Source organism: Rhipicephalus microplus, chromosome 4 (genome assembly GCF_043290135.1).
Source record: "Rhipicephalus microplus isolate Deutch F79 chromosome 4, USDA_Rmic, whole genome shotgun sequence".
Taxonomy (NCBI): domain Eukaryota; kingdom Metazoa; phylum Arthropoda; class Arachnida; order Ixodida; family Ixodidae; genus Rhipicephalus; species Rhipicephalus microplus.
In genome coordinates this window covers 16,807,893-16,824,985 of record NC_134703.1, presented here as the reverse complement: position 1 = coordinate 16,824,985, position 17,093 = coordinate 16,807,893, and the positions used below count along the sequence as shown (strand labels likewise).

General features: G+C 42.9%; 1 protein-coding gene across 10 annotated transcripts in view; it reads right to left on the bottom strand.

The window, feature by feature from the left end:
• Positions 1–17,093, bottom strand: part of LOC119183490 (irregular chiasm C-roughest protein) — a 662,802-nt gene that overhangs the window by 102,816 nt on the left and 542,893 nt on the right. For 2 of the 10 annotated variants that reach the window (XM_075892225.1, XM_075892227.1), the window contains exon 1: positions 9,698–11,506. The exons of 6 other annotated variants lie outside the window; for them this stretch is intronic. In XM_075892225.1, coding sequence (XP_075748340.1) covers positions 9,698–9,914 — 217 coding nt within the window. In that variant the 5' untranslated portion in view covers positions 9,915–11,506. Of the gene's footprint in view, positions 1–9,697; positions 11,507–17,093 lie in introns of those variants that run through there. 2 more of the 10 variants (XM_075892224.1, XM_075892226.1) reach the window with 2 other exon arrangements.

Here is a 17,093-nt window from a genome sequence, read left to right as displayed (position 1 = left end):
TGATGCATTTACAAAATTGAAGATTAAAAGCGCAACTATAGTTCTTATATAGTAATCCTACTCTGAGCAACAGCCTCAGTGTTTCTCTATCAAGCCGTGAGGAGCACTGCGCAAGGTTTATTGGTTCTCGCGATTACGTACAACGCAAATCGCGAGGCCAAAGTGTTCATCAGCGAGGTAAGGAAGAATAAATGAGGAAGGACAGGGAGGTTAGCCAGTTCTATCAGCGAGGTAAAATTCTAAACAGTTTCCTATATATAGCGACGTTGAGAAACAGTAATTTTCAAAATTTAGGAGCGAAACCGGCTACACAAACGTGTGGCCGTGACCTAATCATGGCCGAACATCCTACGCACATGCTTCTCATCACAACACTGTGTTACAATGGAATTCAAGAAGCTTATCCAACTCCGGCTTATGTTCTATTGACCCTGACTAGCAACTTCATTTGTCATCCCCACAATCTCGTCAAGAAACAACCTAGTCGCGTCGCGTGGGGTTGAGTGTAGCATTAGGCGAATATTATTTCTGCATTGGAATGGACAGCACAGTGGCATGTGAAATCTGTGGCAGTGAGGAGACGACTGAAAACATTCTGTGCCACTACGCATAGTACGAAACTCAACGACTTGTAAGGAAATCTAAACTACACCAGCTCAAGCAGAACCACCTTCGGAAAGCAAGATCGTCGGTCACTGGTCTACGCTTTCAAAATTTTACAGGGCCACGAGACGCTTTCGCGCTTCCTGAAGTCGACCACACCTCGTGATCGTTCGTGAAGCACCAGCGCCTGTTCATGTACTGGGTGTTCCCACAAACTATGCATTTCCCATAGCGGTGTCACACGGACACTTTTGATCGCGATCTGGGCGAATTCGTGTGGGGTTTCTTTATTAGGATTGGACCACTTACGTTAAAAACTGCGCTGCAGTGGCAGGACAAAAGTAAGACAGAGAAGACACACGTAAGGAAATAGGCACGGCGAGTTGACAGTTTGCGCCTGTCATGCATACTTCATTACATATAGCCTATCTAATTTCGTTCGAACCTGTTAGCGCACTTTTTTTAATCATGCAAACTGTTCGAATACCTCACTTTGCTACCACTTACGCAAGCTGCCGCAGGAGCCATTTATCGCGTGGAAGCGTTCTTTCTCATGGGGCTTCATAGGGACCCATGTGCATCATGGGAGACATTTAGTGCCCCTTTATCTTCTGTTGAATTCCAATGGCAGATCGCGAGCGCTGGGCCGGATTGCGAATGGAGTGCGCAGATACCAGCTGGATTGCTCTCGCCAAATCTGCGATTGGAACGCGCCCGTCTCGACGGGAGCTGTTGGAGAGCTGAAATCTAGCGAGGGAGCACGAGAGGGTCCGAGGGAGTGCGAAGCGTTTTCCTGACATTCATAGATGATTGGATGAAAGGCGCACGCACAAAATACGTCACTTGAACTTCCAGTCAAACCCACCGATTTCCGCGGAGCAAGAATTCTCGCTCCACGGAGCAATCCGTGATCTGCGGTTGCTCTCAATCGGCCATCGAAACACACACTTCACACACTTCACGCTCCCGATCCGCCATTGATATGGGACTGCTCCGCTGAGAGGAAAAAAAAACTTTATCCTAGTCTGCCGTTGGAATTCAACCTTAAGTAATAACATCTTCCCATCTTACATGTGCAGTGTAACGAAGCCACCCCGCGCTCGGTTAACCCGCGTCTCTTAATTATTCGTATCTCTCATTTTCCCCTGTTATCGCTAATTAACATATTGTGAAATTTCGGAGCAAAAACTCTTCGCTTTCTTTATTCTGAATCTGAAACACTGTGCAAGTTTTGTTGCGTTGTATGGTCATCCAAAGCATGTACCTGCACAAAAGCAGTGTTTTCGCATGTAGAAAAAGCGATAATATAACCACTATGTAATGCATCCGCGGCAATTACTGCCCGGGCCTTCAAGCGAAACTTTTCGTCACGCACGACGTTTTCTTCGGATTTCCTATTGTTGTACGACGCTCAAACTAAGTAGAATCAAAACTGCAATAACCTAGAAAAGCGAGGCATCATCGCAAACTACTAATTGCGTAATAATGAATAGCTGGCACGCTGTGTAAAAAAGGTACAACCATTATACCCAGTGAATTCAAGCCATCGATACAGCACCCTCAAACATGCTATCTATATATATATATATATATATATATATATATATATATATATATATATATATATATATATATATCGAGCATCGAACGCGTTATTCGAAGGTCGTGGGTTCGATTCCTGCTCACAGCTGGTAATTTTTTCATCCACTTTTCTTTCTTCTTTCTTCTTATTTACATTCCATTGGGTCTAATAACTTCCCCTGTACATTGCTTGGCATTACTGTCTGTTATATCTCATTAATATTGTGTTAAACCACGGAAATACGAGCCCTTAGGTATACACTTCTCTCCCTTATTTTATATATATATATATATATATATATATATATATATATATATATATATATATATATATATATATATATATAAATATATATATATATATATAAATAAATATATATATATATATACATATATATATATATATATATATATACATATATATATATATATATATATATATATATATATATATATATATATATATATATATATATATAAATATATATATATATATATATATATATATATAGATTTATATATATATATATATATATATACGATAATAATAATTCACATCAATTTAACTATTAGCCACAAGAAATAAGATTTACATTTGCTAGTAAACTATATAGAAAGTTCACAACCAAGAGATTATCTATTTGACAAAAGCATTGCTTTTCTACGCTTCTCGCACTTTCGTGTCATAATTATACAGGCGAAAATTACGAGAAAGCCACCAAGTGAAATTCTTTTTTATTACATTACCTGTGTAAACCTCTTTATGAAAATATTGTTTCTGGAACAAGAGAAAGCTTCCTCTGTTTCTGTAGGCTCGTAAAAAGCTGTAGCGGAAATCGAAAGAAAAGAACAGAAAATCGCTTAAAGGGAAGCAAGTTTACTACATGAACGCAATGGATCGAATGTGTAGCTTTCTGAATTGCTTACTCCTTTCCCAAATCGAAGCAGAGACTGAAGCCGCAACACAATAATAAAATAAATAAAATATCGCTCGAGCGTCACTGATTCCACACATGTATGTTTTAACGCGTATGTTTAACACATGTGTGTTTTAGCATTAAAAGAGCTCGTTTCGCAGAAATTCCGGCGTCGGCGTCGGTGTCATCAATTGTGAGTGAAAAATCATCACTTAATGCGTGACCAAAAAACCGAGAACAATTCAAATGAATTAATAAAAAATCCTGGAGCAGAGTGGGGCCAAACTAAGGTTGTTTGGGTCCAAGCAGGGATTGAAGCCGGGTAGTTTGCGTAGCAAATGGACGTTCTACCACGCGTCCACGCCCCTGTTTGTGAAATCTGTGAAAAGAATTTCCTCTTCTGGAAAATGCGGTCAAAGTAGCTTTCTTACTTCAAAAACACCTGTATAGATGCTTCACAATGCAATATGAATATTGCAGTAACAATGCATGGTACAAGTGTTCATTGCTAACGGGCGTGAAAATATGTGATCATCATAATGGATTCGTGGTTGAAAGCCGGTACACCACTACAAAAGGCGACACGCTACTGCGCCTATTTTCTTAAGGCCATGTAATGGGTGCATGGCAAATTCTAAGAGGTTTCATGCACTAAGTGTTTGAAGTACGCATTATGAACAGGATGCCGCTATGACTTTCAACTCCTAAAGGCGAAGCGTTAGGGTGTCCTAATTTTTTTACAGATGCAGCAACACTTCTGAACTGCATACAACTGACGTTGAAATGAAAAGAAACTCTTCAGACAACGAATGGCATTGTTTGCGTGCCATTGAATGGCATTGCAATAGAGCTGTAAGAAGTTATACTGAAACTCTGAACTATGGAAGCTGAGCAAACACGCATACTATTGATCTACGAAATAAAACGGGGTTGCAATATAGGCGCTTGCGTTATTTTACACTCTGCAGGGACTTTGGATTTGACATGTTTCAAGCGTAAATTGACTTTACACATACCGCGCTGCGGACTTAAACAGAAGGCAACGTGCAGTCAATTCTGCGGTGTCAACGCTGCCTCTATGAAGAAACACCTCCCAGGTTTGTAACCCACGGATTGATTCTACGGCACCCTTTTGGAAAGAGACACGTGGTGAAGTCTGTTCATAGTGCATGCACGAGAAACCAACAACACTACATAGTTCGTAGCACTGTACATCGACGGCGACAATGGGCATTCCGTTTGTCGAATGCCGTGTCATTCTTCTGATTTCAGAGTTCCTGGGAATTCGACTGCGATGTCATCACAATGTCGTGCACACCAGCGGAGAACGCAAATTCGCACATATTTCCACGCTAGCACTCGCACATCGACGTGGCTTCATCTCCACACACTGATCTCCATATCTTCGCTTGCAAAAGGGTTACCGGCCCGGGAACAAGTATAAGAAATAAGGCGACGACAGCGCATTCAAATACCTTTCGAACGCACGCTGCGGAGCCTCCTATAGTGCGCGTGGTGCAAACAGAACCTTGCAAGCGTGAGGCGTTTTGGTGCTGACACAAAGGGCGTCATGTTTGCCACGTGCCTGTGCAGCCAAGGAGAAACGGGCGACGCGAAAGAAAGCAGATGTGCGCCGAGAAAGACCTTTCAGGCATTATCAACATCGAAGACCAGCAAAGACGCCGTCTCAATGCGACACTTCTTCATGCAGACAAACTGCACCACAAACAACGGATAGATGACATGCACGCAAAACATATACGAACACATCAAAAGCAGCAGCAAACAGAAAATGACAGTTCTCTTTCTACAAAACGCGCCAAAAATTTTGTACAGAATGAGAACAACCAGATAAAAGAGCGAATTTTGTAGACTTTCGTAGGAGGTGCGGAAAGGTTTGAACCCCCGTGCCATGTTGAATTTAAAACCGAGCAGCACCTTCATTTGATGGCGCATTTTTGCCAGCTCAACAATGCCACTGCACTGCGGAAAAGCTGAAAAAGCGAGGTCTGCATGAACCAAAAAAAAAAAAAAGAAACAGCGGGATATGCACCTTAACTTTTCGTTGTTGTTAGAACACGTTAAGGCTTTTTTTTCCTTCCCTCATTACGGGAGCGTCGCCCACGTTTTACCCCATTTTGACCATTCTTTTTTTTTTGTCGTTTAAGCTTAAGCTTGTGTGTCAGCAAGCGCTAATAGTTTATTTGATTCTTTCTCTTTTTCAAGACAAGCACTCATCGCAATTATAAGAAGCTATTATTGGCAGCATAATTAAACAAAAATTTTCAGTGTCATGCAACGTCAACAAAAATAACACTACAGAAGGGGCTCCAGCGTGCCATGCTGTGAACATTACGAGTGTTTTTTTAGGCATTGAGCAATGATCACTGATGAATGTTTCGCATCCCTCACATGTAAATCTTGGGGACATTTGCATTGCTATAAGCTTCTTTTGTTGTCCGGCAACAAAGTGAGAACATCAGAGGCCACAAGGTTCAGCTAAAGGTTTTAAACGCTCATTCGCTACATTATTTCCCGTACTGTCATTGTGGTATCATTTGCAACGCCAATTGAACCATGTTCAGAAGTCATGCTGTCTGCCATAATGGCTTATGGGCTTCAATGTTGCTCTGCTAAGCTTGGCGACGTGGATTCAGTATGCATTTAGGTTTACTCGAACCATGAAGTGTTCCAGATGGTCAAACATAATCCTGAGACCCCCACTACATGGCATACCCTGGAACCATACTGTGGCTTATGAAATATTATTCGAAAATCATACCTCCCGAATACAACGCGATATTAAAAAACAACTCTCGATTTCATACACTAAGGGTTCACTAAACTATTTTGGTATCATTTTAACAACAATCCACAAAACACCTGCTTTTCAAGGCCATTTGAAAATTTTACCACACTGGCTATAGGAGACCTGCTTCAGTTAAGAGCCATTTTGACCTGTTTCAACTGCAATTTTAATGTTCAAAGAAATAGTTGCAACAAACACTCCGGTTTTAAGTTGCCTGACAAGCGCTCTTTCAATTGATATGCTACTATACTGTGTAGTTAAAATCACTTGACTTATTCGTCGGTCGTATTTGTCGGCTTTATTCTTGTCATCTGCGAAGCCCAAATCTGTTCTCACCTTGTATCAGGGGGCATCGGAACAGTTCGTGGTGCCGAAAAAAGCTTTTGAACGTCATTCCCGCGAGCGCATGTGCATGAGGTTCACGGAGAAGGTGGGTGAATGTCTCAATGAGCCCACCTCGTCATAGGTGCGGGCCGTGCGAGAAACATTAACTTTTCTTGCAATGAGGCGCAGATTAAGCTCAAATATACGTTTGACTGTTATTTTTTAAATGGGTTGCTGTGGAGAGGTACAAATAATGAGCACCTCATCAAATGTGCGCTAGCGACAATCTGTTTGTTTCGACGAGTGCGTCCATCTTACGAATAACGAAAGAGTGCTCGTCATGCGCTCGTCCTGTTCTGTTTGTTTTTCGACTTTGTCCTCGTTTTTTTTTTCGCACTGTTTCTAGTTATTCTCCACTACTCCAGTATTGTATGCTCTACTGCCAAATATTATTAATAATATTATTAATAATAGGAAAAGGAGTAGAAGAAAAAGAAGGAAACATCATGACTATGATGACGGTAACCATAGTGATTAAATCTGTGAATAAGTTAATAAAACAAAAAAACTCGGGAAATAAAGCAAGCAACATAGCAGCAGATTGTAATTTACTGGGACGTTCACAGGCGCTCCTGGTTTCCAGCGCATGTTGCGTCCCCATGACACGCTACTTCCAATCCAGCTTCATGTGACTGTATCATGAGCTGTATTATGAGCGCTTGGGTGAAGAGTATTGAAAGAAGATGCTGAAATTCCCCTGCAGCATCTGTCAGCGATAGGGACAGAATGGGTCTAGTGTATCCGTGTAAATTTGTCACAACTCACACGCGGTCTCAACGTCAGTCTGTAGTAATTGGCATAGAATGGAGTCATTGGTGTGAGCGGGCTCATTGCAGCAGTAAGCCCGATGACGCTCACATTCTGGACAAAACAGTACACGAAGCCTTTCGCTTAAAGACATCGCAAGACTGGGAAACCATTGTTTTTCAGCCTTGGAACCACGCAATCTTCTCGAATAGAAGGTGAGCTTTTTATTAGCCACTAAGGATGTGTGATGCGATGTCTTGCTAAACTCGCACATGTTTTCATAAAACTGCAACCTTGATACGCGTATGTCGCATCATGTCACACTCATCTGTGTTTATATTCATATGTGTGTGGTGCATCAAAATTCCTTCATGATTCTAATTTGTTAGTATGTGGGCGCAGAGCTGTGCTTCAAATTATACGTCCACGCTCTATAAATTGGGTTCTTCAAGCTGAAAAATTATTAACCGACACAAAGATTGTGAGCGGAACCCGAGCGGCGCTATCTACCGTAAGATTTGAGAAAGCTAATTAACGTTCTATTTATTTCTTCACTTTCTTTTTTTTTCGATGACGTGCTTTTCACGAGCGCTTTACAAACGAGCTCGGTGCCCATAAAAAGCCGCGAGAAAGGCGCACAAGTTACTGCCCCAAGCCATTTAGGAACGCCATGAACCCAACCATGGCCTTATTATGAAATTAGAGGATTTTTTTCAACTCGATGCAGCCGTGCTGAAGCGTTAAAGGCTGCATAGCCACGGCCATTATTTTACACCATGTGTTAGGCTTACGATGAAAAGGATTTAGAACTTTAAAATACCGAGCTTTACATTGCTACCAGGCTGAATATGAAGTTTGCTTCTTGCGAAAGCTGTTCGTTACGTTCACCCCTTAGTCAGGGTAGCACCTCTCTCGAATGAAATTTCCCTAAAGTTCAGCAAGTTATTCTGCTATTTACTACAAACATATAAAAGGCAAAATAGAAAAATAACAATGACTGCTGGTTGAAAACGCAGCAATATGTTTGAGTCATCTGAGCAGACATCACGAGGATTTTGGGACGTAGGAGGGAACGCAGTGCGAAAGAAGACGGGGACAAGGTACGGCGACGCACAACCATGCACTGCATGGCGGGACATGAACACGTCGCGCCATCTCTCGGCGTAAGCGGGCACTCCGCCATAACTGAATGGGGAGCACGGACATAAAGAAAATAAAATCCCATAGACACAATATGACTTTTCAAACGACTTTCTGTTTCAGCTACTAGGGCGTCACTGAAATATTTTGGACGTAATTCTAGTGACGCTACACAAAGCGCCTACCTTTCCAGACCATTTGACAATTTTACCACCCGGCCTAGAAGAGTTATCTCAGTTTAGACCCATTTTGACCTTTCTATATGTAACTTTCAAAGCTCAGGGGCGATGTTTCAAAGCTCCTCCACGGATTAGATAGGTCGACACGCCCTCTTACTAGAGATTTGCTAGTTTATTGTGTGACCAAAGTGATGTAACTTCAGCGGTCGTTTTGTCTGTCCTATTTTCGTTATTTCCAAAGCATAGATATACCCATACACTGTATCCAGTTGTGTCAGGACATATCACTGTGCTGAAAAAGTTTTTGAACTCAATGCTCGCGAGTGCATGTGGCTGAGAAAAACGAAGGAGGGGCTTCAATGCCTCAATGAGTCCGCCTCGCCACTGGTGCGGCCAGTGCGCGAAATACAGCTTCTGTAAGGATATCTGAAGGCAGCTTCTTCAAATACGTCACTTTGCCATATTACTGGTCATGAGAAGGCACTACAGAAAATCAAGTCTTGTAAGAAAAAAAAATATCAAGGAGTAATTTAAGATGAAATTCGGCTAGAAGATGCTCGACTAGAGCAGCGAGAGTAATATCGCAGGGTACACATCAGCTCTTGCGTTTGAGAAAACAGAGACATATATAAAGCACCAATTTTAATGCAAGTGCTATAGAGACGTAACTTAATGGTTCTTTAAAAAGTGCAAACACTTTGTCAATTGAAGCACCATGCCGATTTCTCGCGCACAGTGCTTGCGTAATTGAAGTTAATTTTTTTTTACTTTACGCTCGTAAACTACAGCTCGTGAATGGACGTTAAGCAAACTTCGGCAAACTTACTAAATGGGCACTTTTTATTGCTGGTCAAGTTCATTTCTGCTATGTCCAGTTGTGTGATCAATAGGGTCACTCGCAAATGATTCACGAGGAGACGGGAGGGAGAGTTTTCGCTATTCGTGTATTTTTTATTACTCTCAGCCCTCCTGCGGCCCTGACAATTGCGATATTATGCTAGCTTGTTCGACATGATGCAGATTGCCACATAATTGTTATTGGTGCGTGTATATGACAAGTTGACTGCCACGTGCAAAAAGTTTTTTTTTCGCATGCGTAAGATATTTCCGAAAAATTCGAGAAACAAAGGTCGCATATGCCTTCTGTATTTGTATTTCTCTCTCTCTCGCTCTCAGTTTTTTTTTTTTTTTTGCGTCCACTTTCATGTTCCGCATTTACGTGTGCATAGAACGCTCAATGAGTCTCTTTATTCCAATGGAAAGGGGGGAGAAAAGGCGTTCGCTTAGCAATGTCCTGTCTTGAATCCACCAAAGGCACAGCGCCGACATCAACTCACCTTCATCCTCCGACGGCGAGGCCGTGGCATTCCCAGCTCGGGCCATCGCGACCGACACCAAAGCAAGGACCACAGTTCCAACCATGACGGTCAGCCACCGGCGCTCAGCAGTGTGGGCAGTAGGACAGGAGCGCAGACACGGAAACGGAACCACTAAGCCCGTCGCAGCCGCCGAAGACAGCACGGACCACGACAGAGGAGCCAGAGACGATTGCATGTGTGCAGTCTACAGAGTGTGGTGGTTGTAACGACTCCGGAGGGAGAAGAACGCGCAACGAGACAAGCTACCCAGTGATGCCTAATACGATGTTAGCACTTCGAACAGCGAAGGCTTAGCGAAGGATAGATTCACAACCATGCCTACGAAGAAGAGGGACCATCAAGAGTGTATGGATCACGCGTAGGAGGCTCTGAAGGCCGTACACTTGGGATTACTCAATGCCCCGATGCCCCAGTTCAGCGCACAATCAAAATAGAGAACATTGATAGAGCATCTTCTAACAAGGTATTCATGTTAAATAGCCCGTGTAGTCGCTATGATCACGCGAATATTGTCGCCTGAGACTTTTCGCTTACTTGATATGGCGGGTGTGGGAAACACGCTAAAGCAAAGTCTGTCTTTATTTCCTCTCGGTACAGGTCACCAGCACGTGGCATCCATAGCCTCTTTTAGCGAGAAAAGGAGCGTTCTGAGATCGCTTTTTCGGAAAGTGAAAGTGATTCAGAATTGATTTATTTCTGACACTCAAGTGATTGCCTTTCATGTCATTCCTGAAATAAAATACCACGCTCATGAAAAAACTGGTTACGTAATATCTGTGCTATGCGAAATAAGTGTGAAAGACGAGGACTTGCACTTTAATGTAAGGTTCAACACCTTAGGTAATTATATCTCAGCTAAAAAAAACCTCCCCTGCTGCAGCATATCACGTAACCTGTCATTCGATAGAGCAGATGCAATAGCAGCTAGGAATAGCCTACGCTGGGCACACTAACTCATTTATCAAAACGGAGCTTGAGCGAGAAGACATAGATACGGCCAACCGCACCTCTAATGCGCCATCAAAATAGCCGCACTTCCTATCGCAGAGGAGGCAAGATGAGATCACACAGCTCCAGTCACACATCGAATTCAATGAAGTAGACCACCCTAAACTTCTCATATACAACATACGCAGGTCTAGAATTATTCGAGAAACTGGGTCACCGTACAGAACGGCTATTCCGCAATCCAGACACCCAGGAACCGTTTGTGACTGAAGAACAACGCGCAACGCAGAATGGACAAAAACTTGATGATTGAAGCACTTTTAGTCAGCACCAAGCCCTCCGTGTTATCCGTTCATCCAGTGCTCAGCGGAGCGTGACATCGTTGGCAAAATAAAGCGAGGCACACACCAGAAGGCTTTGCTACAGAACAGGTTTTGGAAGTCAATGTTGAAACGCGGCTGACAGAAGCCGATGATGGTGACGCCAGTTGGCGGTCTGCTGTCACTCCATCGTTAACGAGCTATTTAGTCGGCCAACATCGGTCCTCTAATGGGGCGTCAGAGCGAGAGGGAAGCTGGCGTCCCCTCTCTAAGATTCACAGTGTTGCGGCGAGGTGCGGCGGCAAGAGCGTGTTGTTGTGCCTGCAGCGCCGTCGTCCATCCAGCGATGCTTCGACCACTGCACCAGTGACGAGCGCGTAATCCAGTGCAGGCGCCCGCGGTCGCATCGCAGCGGGGACGCGAACGCCGGTGATGCCTCCGTGCGACAAACAAATCTCCCGCTCCGGGCGCTCGCTGCCGGTGGCCGCCCGGATCGAAGGCAGAGGCGGTAGTGGGGCGGGCCCACTGCGCAGCAACTAGGGGAGAAGCCCTGGCGCAGGCCGGGGAAACTCTGCGCCACGCACCACTCGGCGCCCTCTATGGGTAGCTCGTAAACCTAAACGGGCACATTGTCCATTCCTTAGTGCGGTGTTTTTCCAAAAGTCACTTTCCGGAGGTTTTAAGTCCCAAAACTTCGATTTTATTATGAGGGACGCGGTAGTACAGGGCTCCAGAGATTTCGAGGACCCGGGGAACGTGCACCTAAATCTAAGAGATGCAGCATTCTCCCTCGATAGAAATGTGGCCGTCGCTGCATGGTTTCAATCCAGCGACCTTCGCGCCAGCAGTGAGGTATCATAACCACTATACCATTACCCGCGGAGGGTGTTTTTAGGAGTTCGGTGGTATGGTGGTGCGCCAGAAAACGTCATTCTTGCAAAACTATGTGAGATCAAAAGGCTAGAACTACCGTTGCACTGAATAGCAGTTATTGCTCGGTACGGGTTTATAGCATGTCGCACTCTCTGTAGGATCTGAACACGAAATACTGCTGCCGATTTGAAAATGCGTTGTGTTACACACAAAGTATGAGACTTCTTGAAATACATTATCCACCTGAAGCTCCCTGTGCACCTGAGTCGCCATCGCACTGCCTCCACTATCGGCCCACTTTTGACCTAATTCCGAAGTCGTGTGATGACGTCATGTGACAAGTACCACGCCCTCAAGATGGCGTCACTGTGACAGGTTCGGTAAATATCGCCAGTCGGGCTCGCAACAGTCACAAATTATGACCATCGGTAGCATCACATTGACGTCACAGATAAGGAAAGATGTGATGCCGGCATATTGTGATATTGCGTGATATTTTTTGCGCCTCTTGACGCCCAGCTCCCAACAGGTCTGACGAAGTACCATGAAGTCTCGTCAGATATCTCTACTTCTCTTCACACATCAGACATAAAAAGCGCTCTCCTTGATACACGTAGAAGCGCAATGCTTGAATCGAATTCTTCACGGCTTTTTCACTTTGACGTTTCGTCTCGCACTGGCATTTCACAAATTGCCAGGAGAGCAATATGCCTCCTCGGGTATATATATGATGAAAAAACCGGCACGCAGTTCAATGCGAGAGTTGAAACCAATTCAAAATCTACAAAAGGTACCATGCCCACGCTGCTTGCCAACCACTTCAAAGGACTGCTGGTCACAGGATAAGGACAGGCCACGTGTCACTTTGTTGAAACACCACTTGTTTCGAAGCATAGAGGTGTTGTCAAAGCCCGTGAAATTAAACAGAAAAAAAGATGGGACACGGGCACATCAGCCAAGCACTTGTAACACTTCATCATAACAAACTGGCTTTTTGGACAGGTCTTAAACACATGACAGGCGTTTGTGTGTTATATCAAATAGATTTCTTGGCGTTTTTCTGACTAGTACGAAGTTTTTCAATGACTTAGGACATGTTAAGTGGCACCGAACATGACATACTTGTGGCAACCAGAGTGTACTTGTTGCACACTGGCTTCGAGTGTTCAATCTTCCTAACTAGAAGTAAAAGAGAGCACTTCCAACTCACAGTGCGCAGCAGCTATTTGGGTATTTTAAAGCCCGACCATGTTCTTCATTGTGATTTTTTACTAATAGGCTTATAATTAGAAATCCGGTAATAGCCGTTCGAACTAGCCTCACTGTGCATGATTGCAAACCCATTTGAAAGCAGACTAAGTGTTCTTTCCCACATTTCAAAGTTGTTGAACTAGCACAAGTTCCTATATGACCCCGCATGTATATAGTGTTATGCGTGATAGCGATGTGTTTCGATTAGAAAAAAAAAACAGTAGGTAGGGTGGAAGAGGCTGGTAAAGTACAACAAAATTGTTCAAATAATGAATATTTAGTTTCATTTAATCGCTTACAATTACATATCAAAACAGACCCTTTCCTCTGAGTGCAGACATGTGCTACATAAATATTGTCATGTTCTTACTGTTCGAAAAAAAATTTTATATAAACAACGAGTGCTCCAGATGTCTCATTTTCACCCAAATTAGCGGGTTAAAACAAGATGCAGAGTGGGGCAAAAGGAGACGGTGCTAAAAATCCAGTCTTCTAGTTTTTTCAGCAGAAAGACGAACTTCGCTCTATAGTCCTTTACGTCGTCCTAAAAATCCCAGTACTTGGACTCTACGCATTGAATATACACAAAACGCAGTGTTGTGTTGCTCCAAAACACCTTGCAGATCGAACACCGCTCGTCTTTCGTGCTAATTTTGTATTTTGTTGAAAGCTTGTACCTCATTTATTTATTCAGCAATTGGAGGCCATAGGTACGCTTTGATGTATTTTTTTCACCTCTTTTTGCCGTTTTTATGCATAATTGCTCAGGCGTATCATGGCTCTAAGCTTTATGCACTAGGCTTTTTGAGGCAAATAATATGAACTTGTGCTAGATATATAAGGTGTAGTTCTCGTTTTTCTACAATTAGAATATTAGAGAAACATTAATAAAAATCAATCATCGGACTTGTTTGTAAACGAATTGACTTGAAGGTTCCACCACTTTTTATGCGTCTCTTGAGAGCATCCATGGAACACGGAAAAACCTCAATTTAGCGCGAACGGAGGGATCCATGTGCTGAACGGCAATCAGTGCTTTTCATGTCATTTTCTTCCCAGGATTGTCTATATAATATTCTCTTGTATGTCTAAACTCTCCTAAACAAATAAATAGGATATATGAATGTAAGCTAACAATTCAATTATTAAGACACTGTCTGAGGCAATTGGACACCTTTTTGTCATGTTTTGCTCATCTCACATACCACAATTCAAACAAAAATCCTCTTTGTTCGCGAGTACCCAACGAACATACGAGGACCAGAAATATACGAGGACCAGAAAGGAGAAAGAAAGAAAAGTAGTTTTTGTATGAGCTACAGAAGCCGGCAGTCAAAACGTCACGTTTTGACCCATGCCTAATTTTACCCCACCCTACCCTGTATGGTGATCCGTCTATAATTTTACGTTTTACTTTACCGGCAGTTTCAACTAACCGTTTCGCCTATTTATTCCTATTCGCTAATTGCCGTCAGTCGACTACGAACGAGTTCGGCTGCATGTTTCTGGCATACATTCCATGAAATTCTGCAACGACTTTTAGCTCCTATTGCCGCAACTCCCACAAGAATGCACGACGCTATACTGAAACGGCTACTACGAGCTTCATCTCGTGGGAAGTTTCTAAAAAATACTCATCAAGTGACCTTATTTGCTGTCCTCCTTTATAACGTTGCAAGGTGACTCAATACACGTGAATGGTAAAAAAATATTTTCTTCACTATTGAGACATTTCCTGGAATTGACACCTATAATTCTTGTCTAAGGATGTAGCGACACGTCAGTGCATGAGATGTGTTAGTTCTTTGATAAAAATACAACTCGTGTACTTATACTTTACGTGGAGGTTATGATTGGTCTAGGGCAATGAAAGCGGCAACGCAAATGGCTTGAGCTCATTGTTTTTGTAGATAGCCGAAAATCTACACAAGTCATCAATTGTAATTCGAAGGGTTTATCCTGTATACTTGCACAGTGCGTTTTGTGGAAAATGCCATCCTTCTCGACCAAAAACAAAAAGAATAAAATTAAACAAAACAGAAGCAATGTCCCTTTGGATACGAATGCTGGTTCTGACCTTTGTAAATGAGATATTATTTAGGCTTGTTACGCTAACAGATCTATATTGCGGCGGAGAAGGTATTTTCGTGGTTCAAAGTTTGTAATGCTGTAAATAATGAATGAATGAATTAATTTATTTATTTCTATTGCTTTCCGCTCGTAATTCCAACACACGGACTTGAACGTAGTTCAGAAGCAGAACTGAAATCGCTCAATTGATTTCACGTTCTGCTTTCGTCGAGGTTTTCTGGCGTCAGTCCTAACTTCCACCTATAGAATTTATCTCAGCGCCAGATTGTTATCGCTGTTATGCTCTTATAAAAAAAGCAGCTCTAGCTTCAGAGTTATCACTATGAACTGTGGCTTTGTGCCGACTATTGGAATCATTCTGTACGTCCTGAAACATCGCAATGTTCTCGAGACTAGCAGACCAAATCTGTTTACGAAGTCCCGTTTGTTCATGACGGGATGCCAGTGACTGGGCGAACGTCTTTAAAGTGGCCGGGTTGTCCCACGGGTAGCGGCATCAAATCACAGCCTTTCGATGAAGGTGAACATCCTACATATAGGTACACGTTGAAGAACTCTACATGGTAGAAATTTTCGGGGCCCTCCACTACCGCTTCCCGCATATTTATATGATGTTTTCGGGACGTTAAAACCCAAGAATTATGATTAAGCGGCTGGGTGGTCGTTGACTCTGATGGCATGCTGCCGTCATCACTTGGCGTAAGGCGACTAAACCCCACTTAGTATAGTCATTCAAGCACGTTCTCGCACCGAAGCGAAGTCCTCTTCCACTTGTTCTTCGCTGATTTTATTAAGTGCGAAGCACGTTAGGGGGCTCGGGCTGTTGTATGCTGTCGTATGCAGTCGTCGACTGGCGTAACGCAAGCAAAGCAACGTATAAGAATTAAGCCATTGATTTTGATTGATTGATTGATATGTGGGGTTTAACGTCCCAAAACCACTATATGATTATGACAGACGCCGTAGTGGAGGGCTCCGGAAATTTTTAAGAATTAAGCCAGGAGTAAGTAAGCGAGAAATCGAAAGATAGGAGGAAGATAGTAAATAGGAATAGAGAAAAAAACAGTAAAGAGTGGAAGAGGAAAAGAAAAAGAGGGGGCAAGAAAGAGAAAAACAAGGAGCAACAATGAAGGCCGGCCAGCTCTGCACTTGTTTCAGAGTAAGCTTCACAAGAGCGAAGCTGCCTCATTTTTATTTTTATTTACCGGATTGGTTTCCTCAAAAGCAATGTGACGCAGAGTTGTTCATGAGCCATTGTAAAGTAAAACACATATTTCACAATATCCCTGAAGCGTATACACAGTAATCATGCTGTTTTCGTTGATACTAGCCCATGATTACCTTGGACAGCGCGATATGAATCAGTACCAAGACGAATTCTGCTGTCCAGTTCAATATTTGATTGATGATTAAAACAGTGGCCTAAATTTCCTTGTTTTTTCAATATGGGAGCGATTTCAATGAACCGGCGTCTGACCAATACTGCTTCCCTGAAATTAGAATGCGAAGTAATATTCGCGTTATCATAGGTCTGCATCTAAAGGAAAATAATGCAGTGAAAATTACTTGTTCTCTCCATAGGACGCTGCCCTTTTTTCAAATCTGGCTAGTAAACAAAACTTCCCACGAGTCTATGTTTTCAGAATGCTGCGGGCAGGTCAATACTGCAAATATGCTGCGGTTCGCAATAGTGTGTACAGAAGTAAGGCGGAAACTGCTTCTTTCATTCATATGAGTTGGAATATCGTGTAAAAGAAATAATAGACATCCTGTGCGGTAATATATCTTGTAGTATACGCATGCCAAGAATGTTGTATGAAAGAAGAAAGAGCACAGTGACGCTGATCAGAAACTCTCAATGTAATCACCAG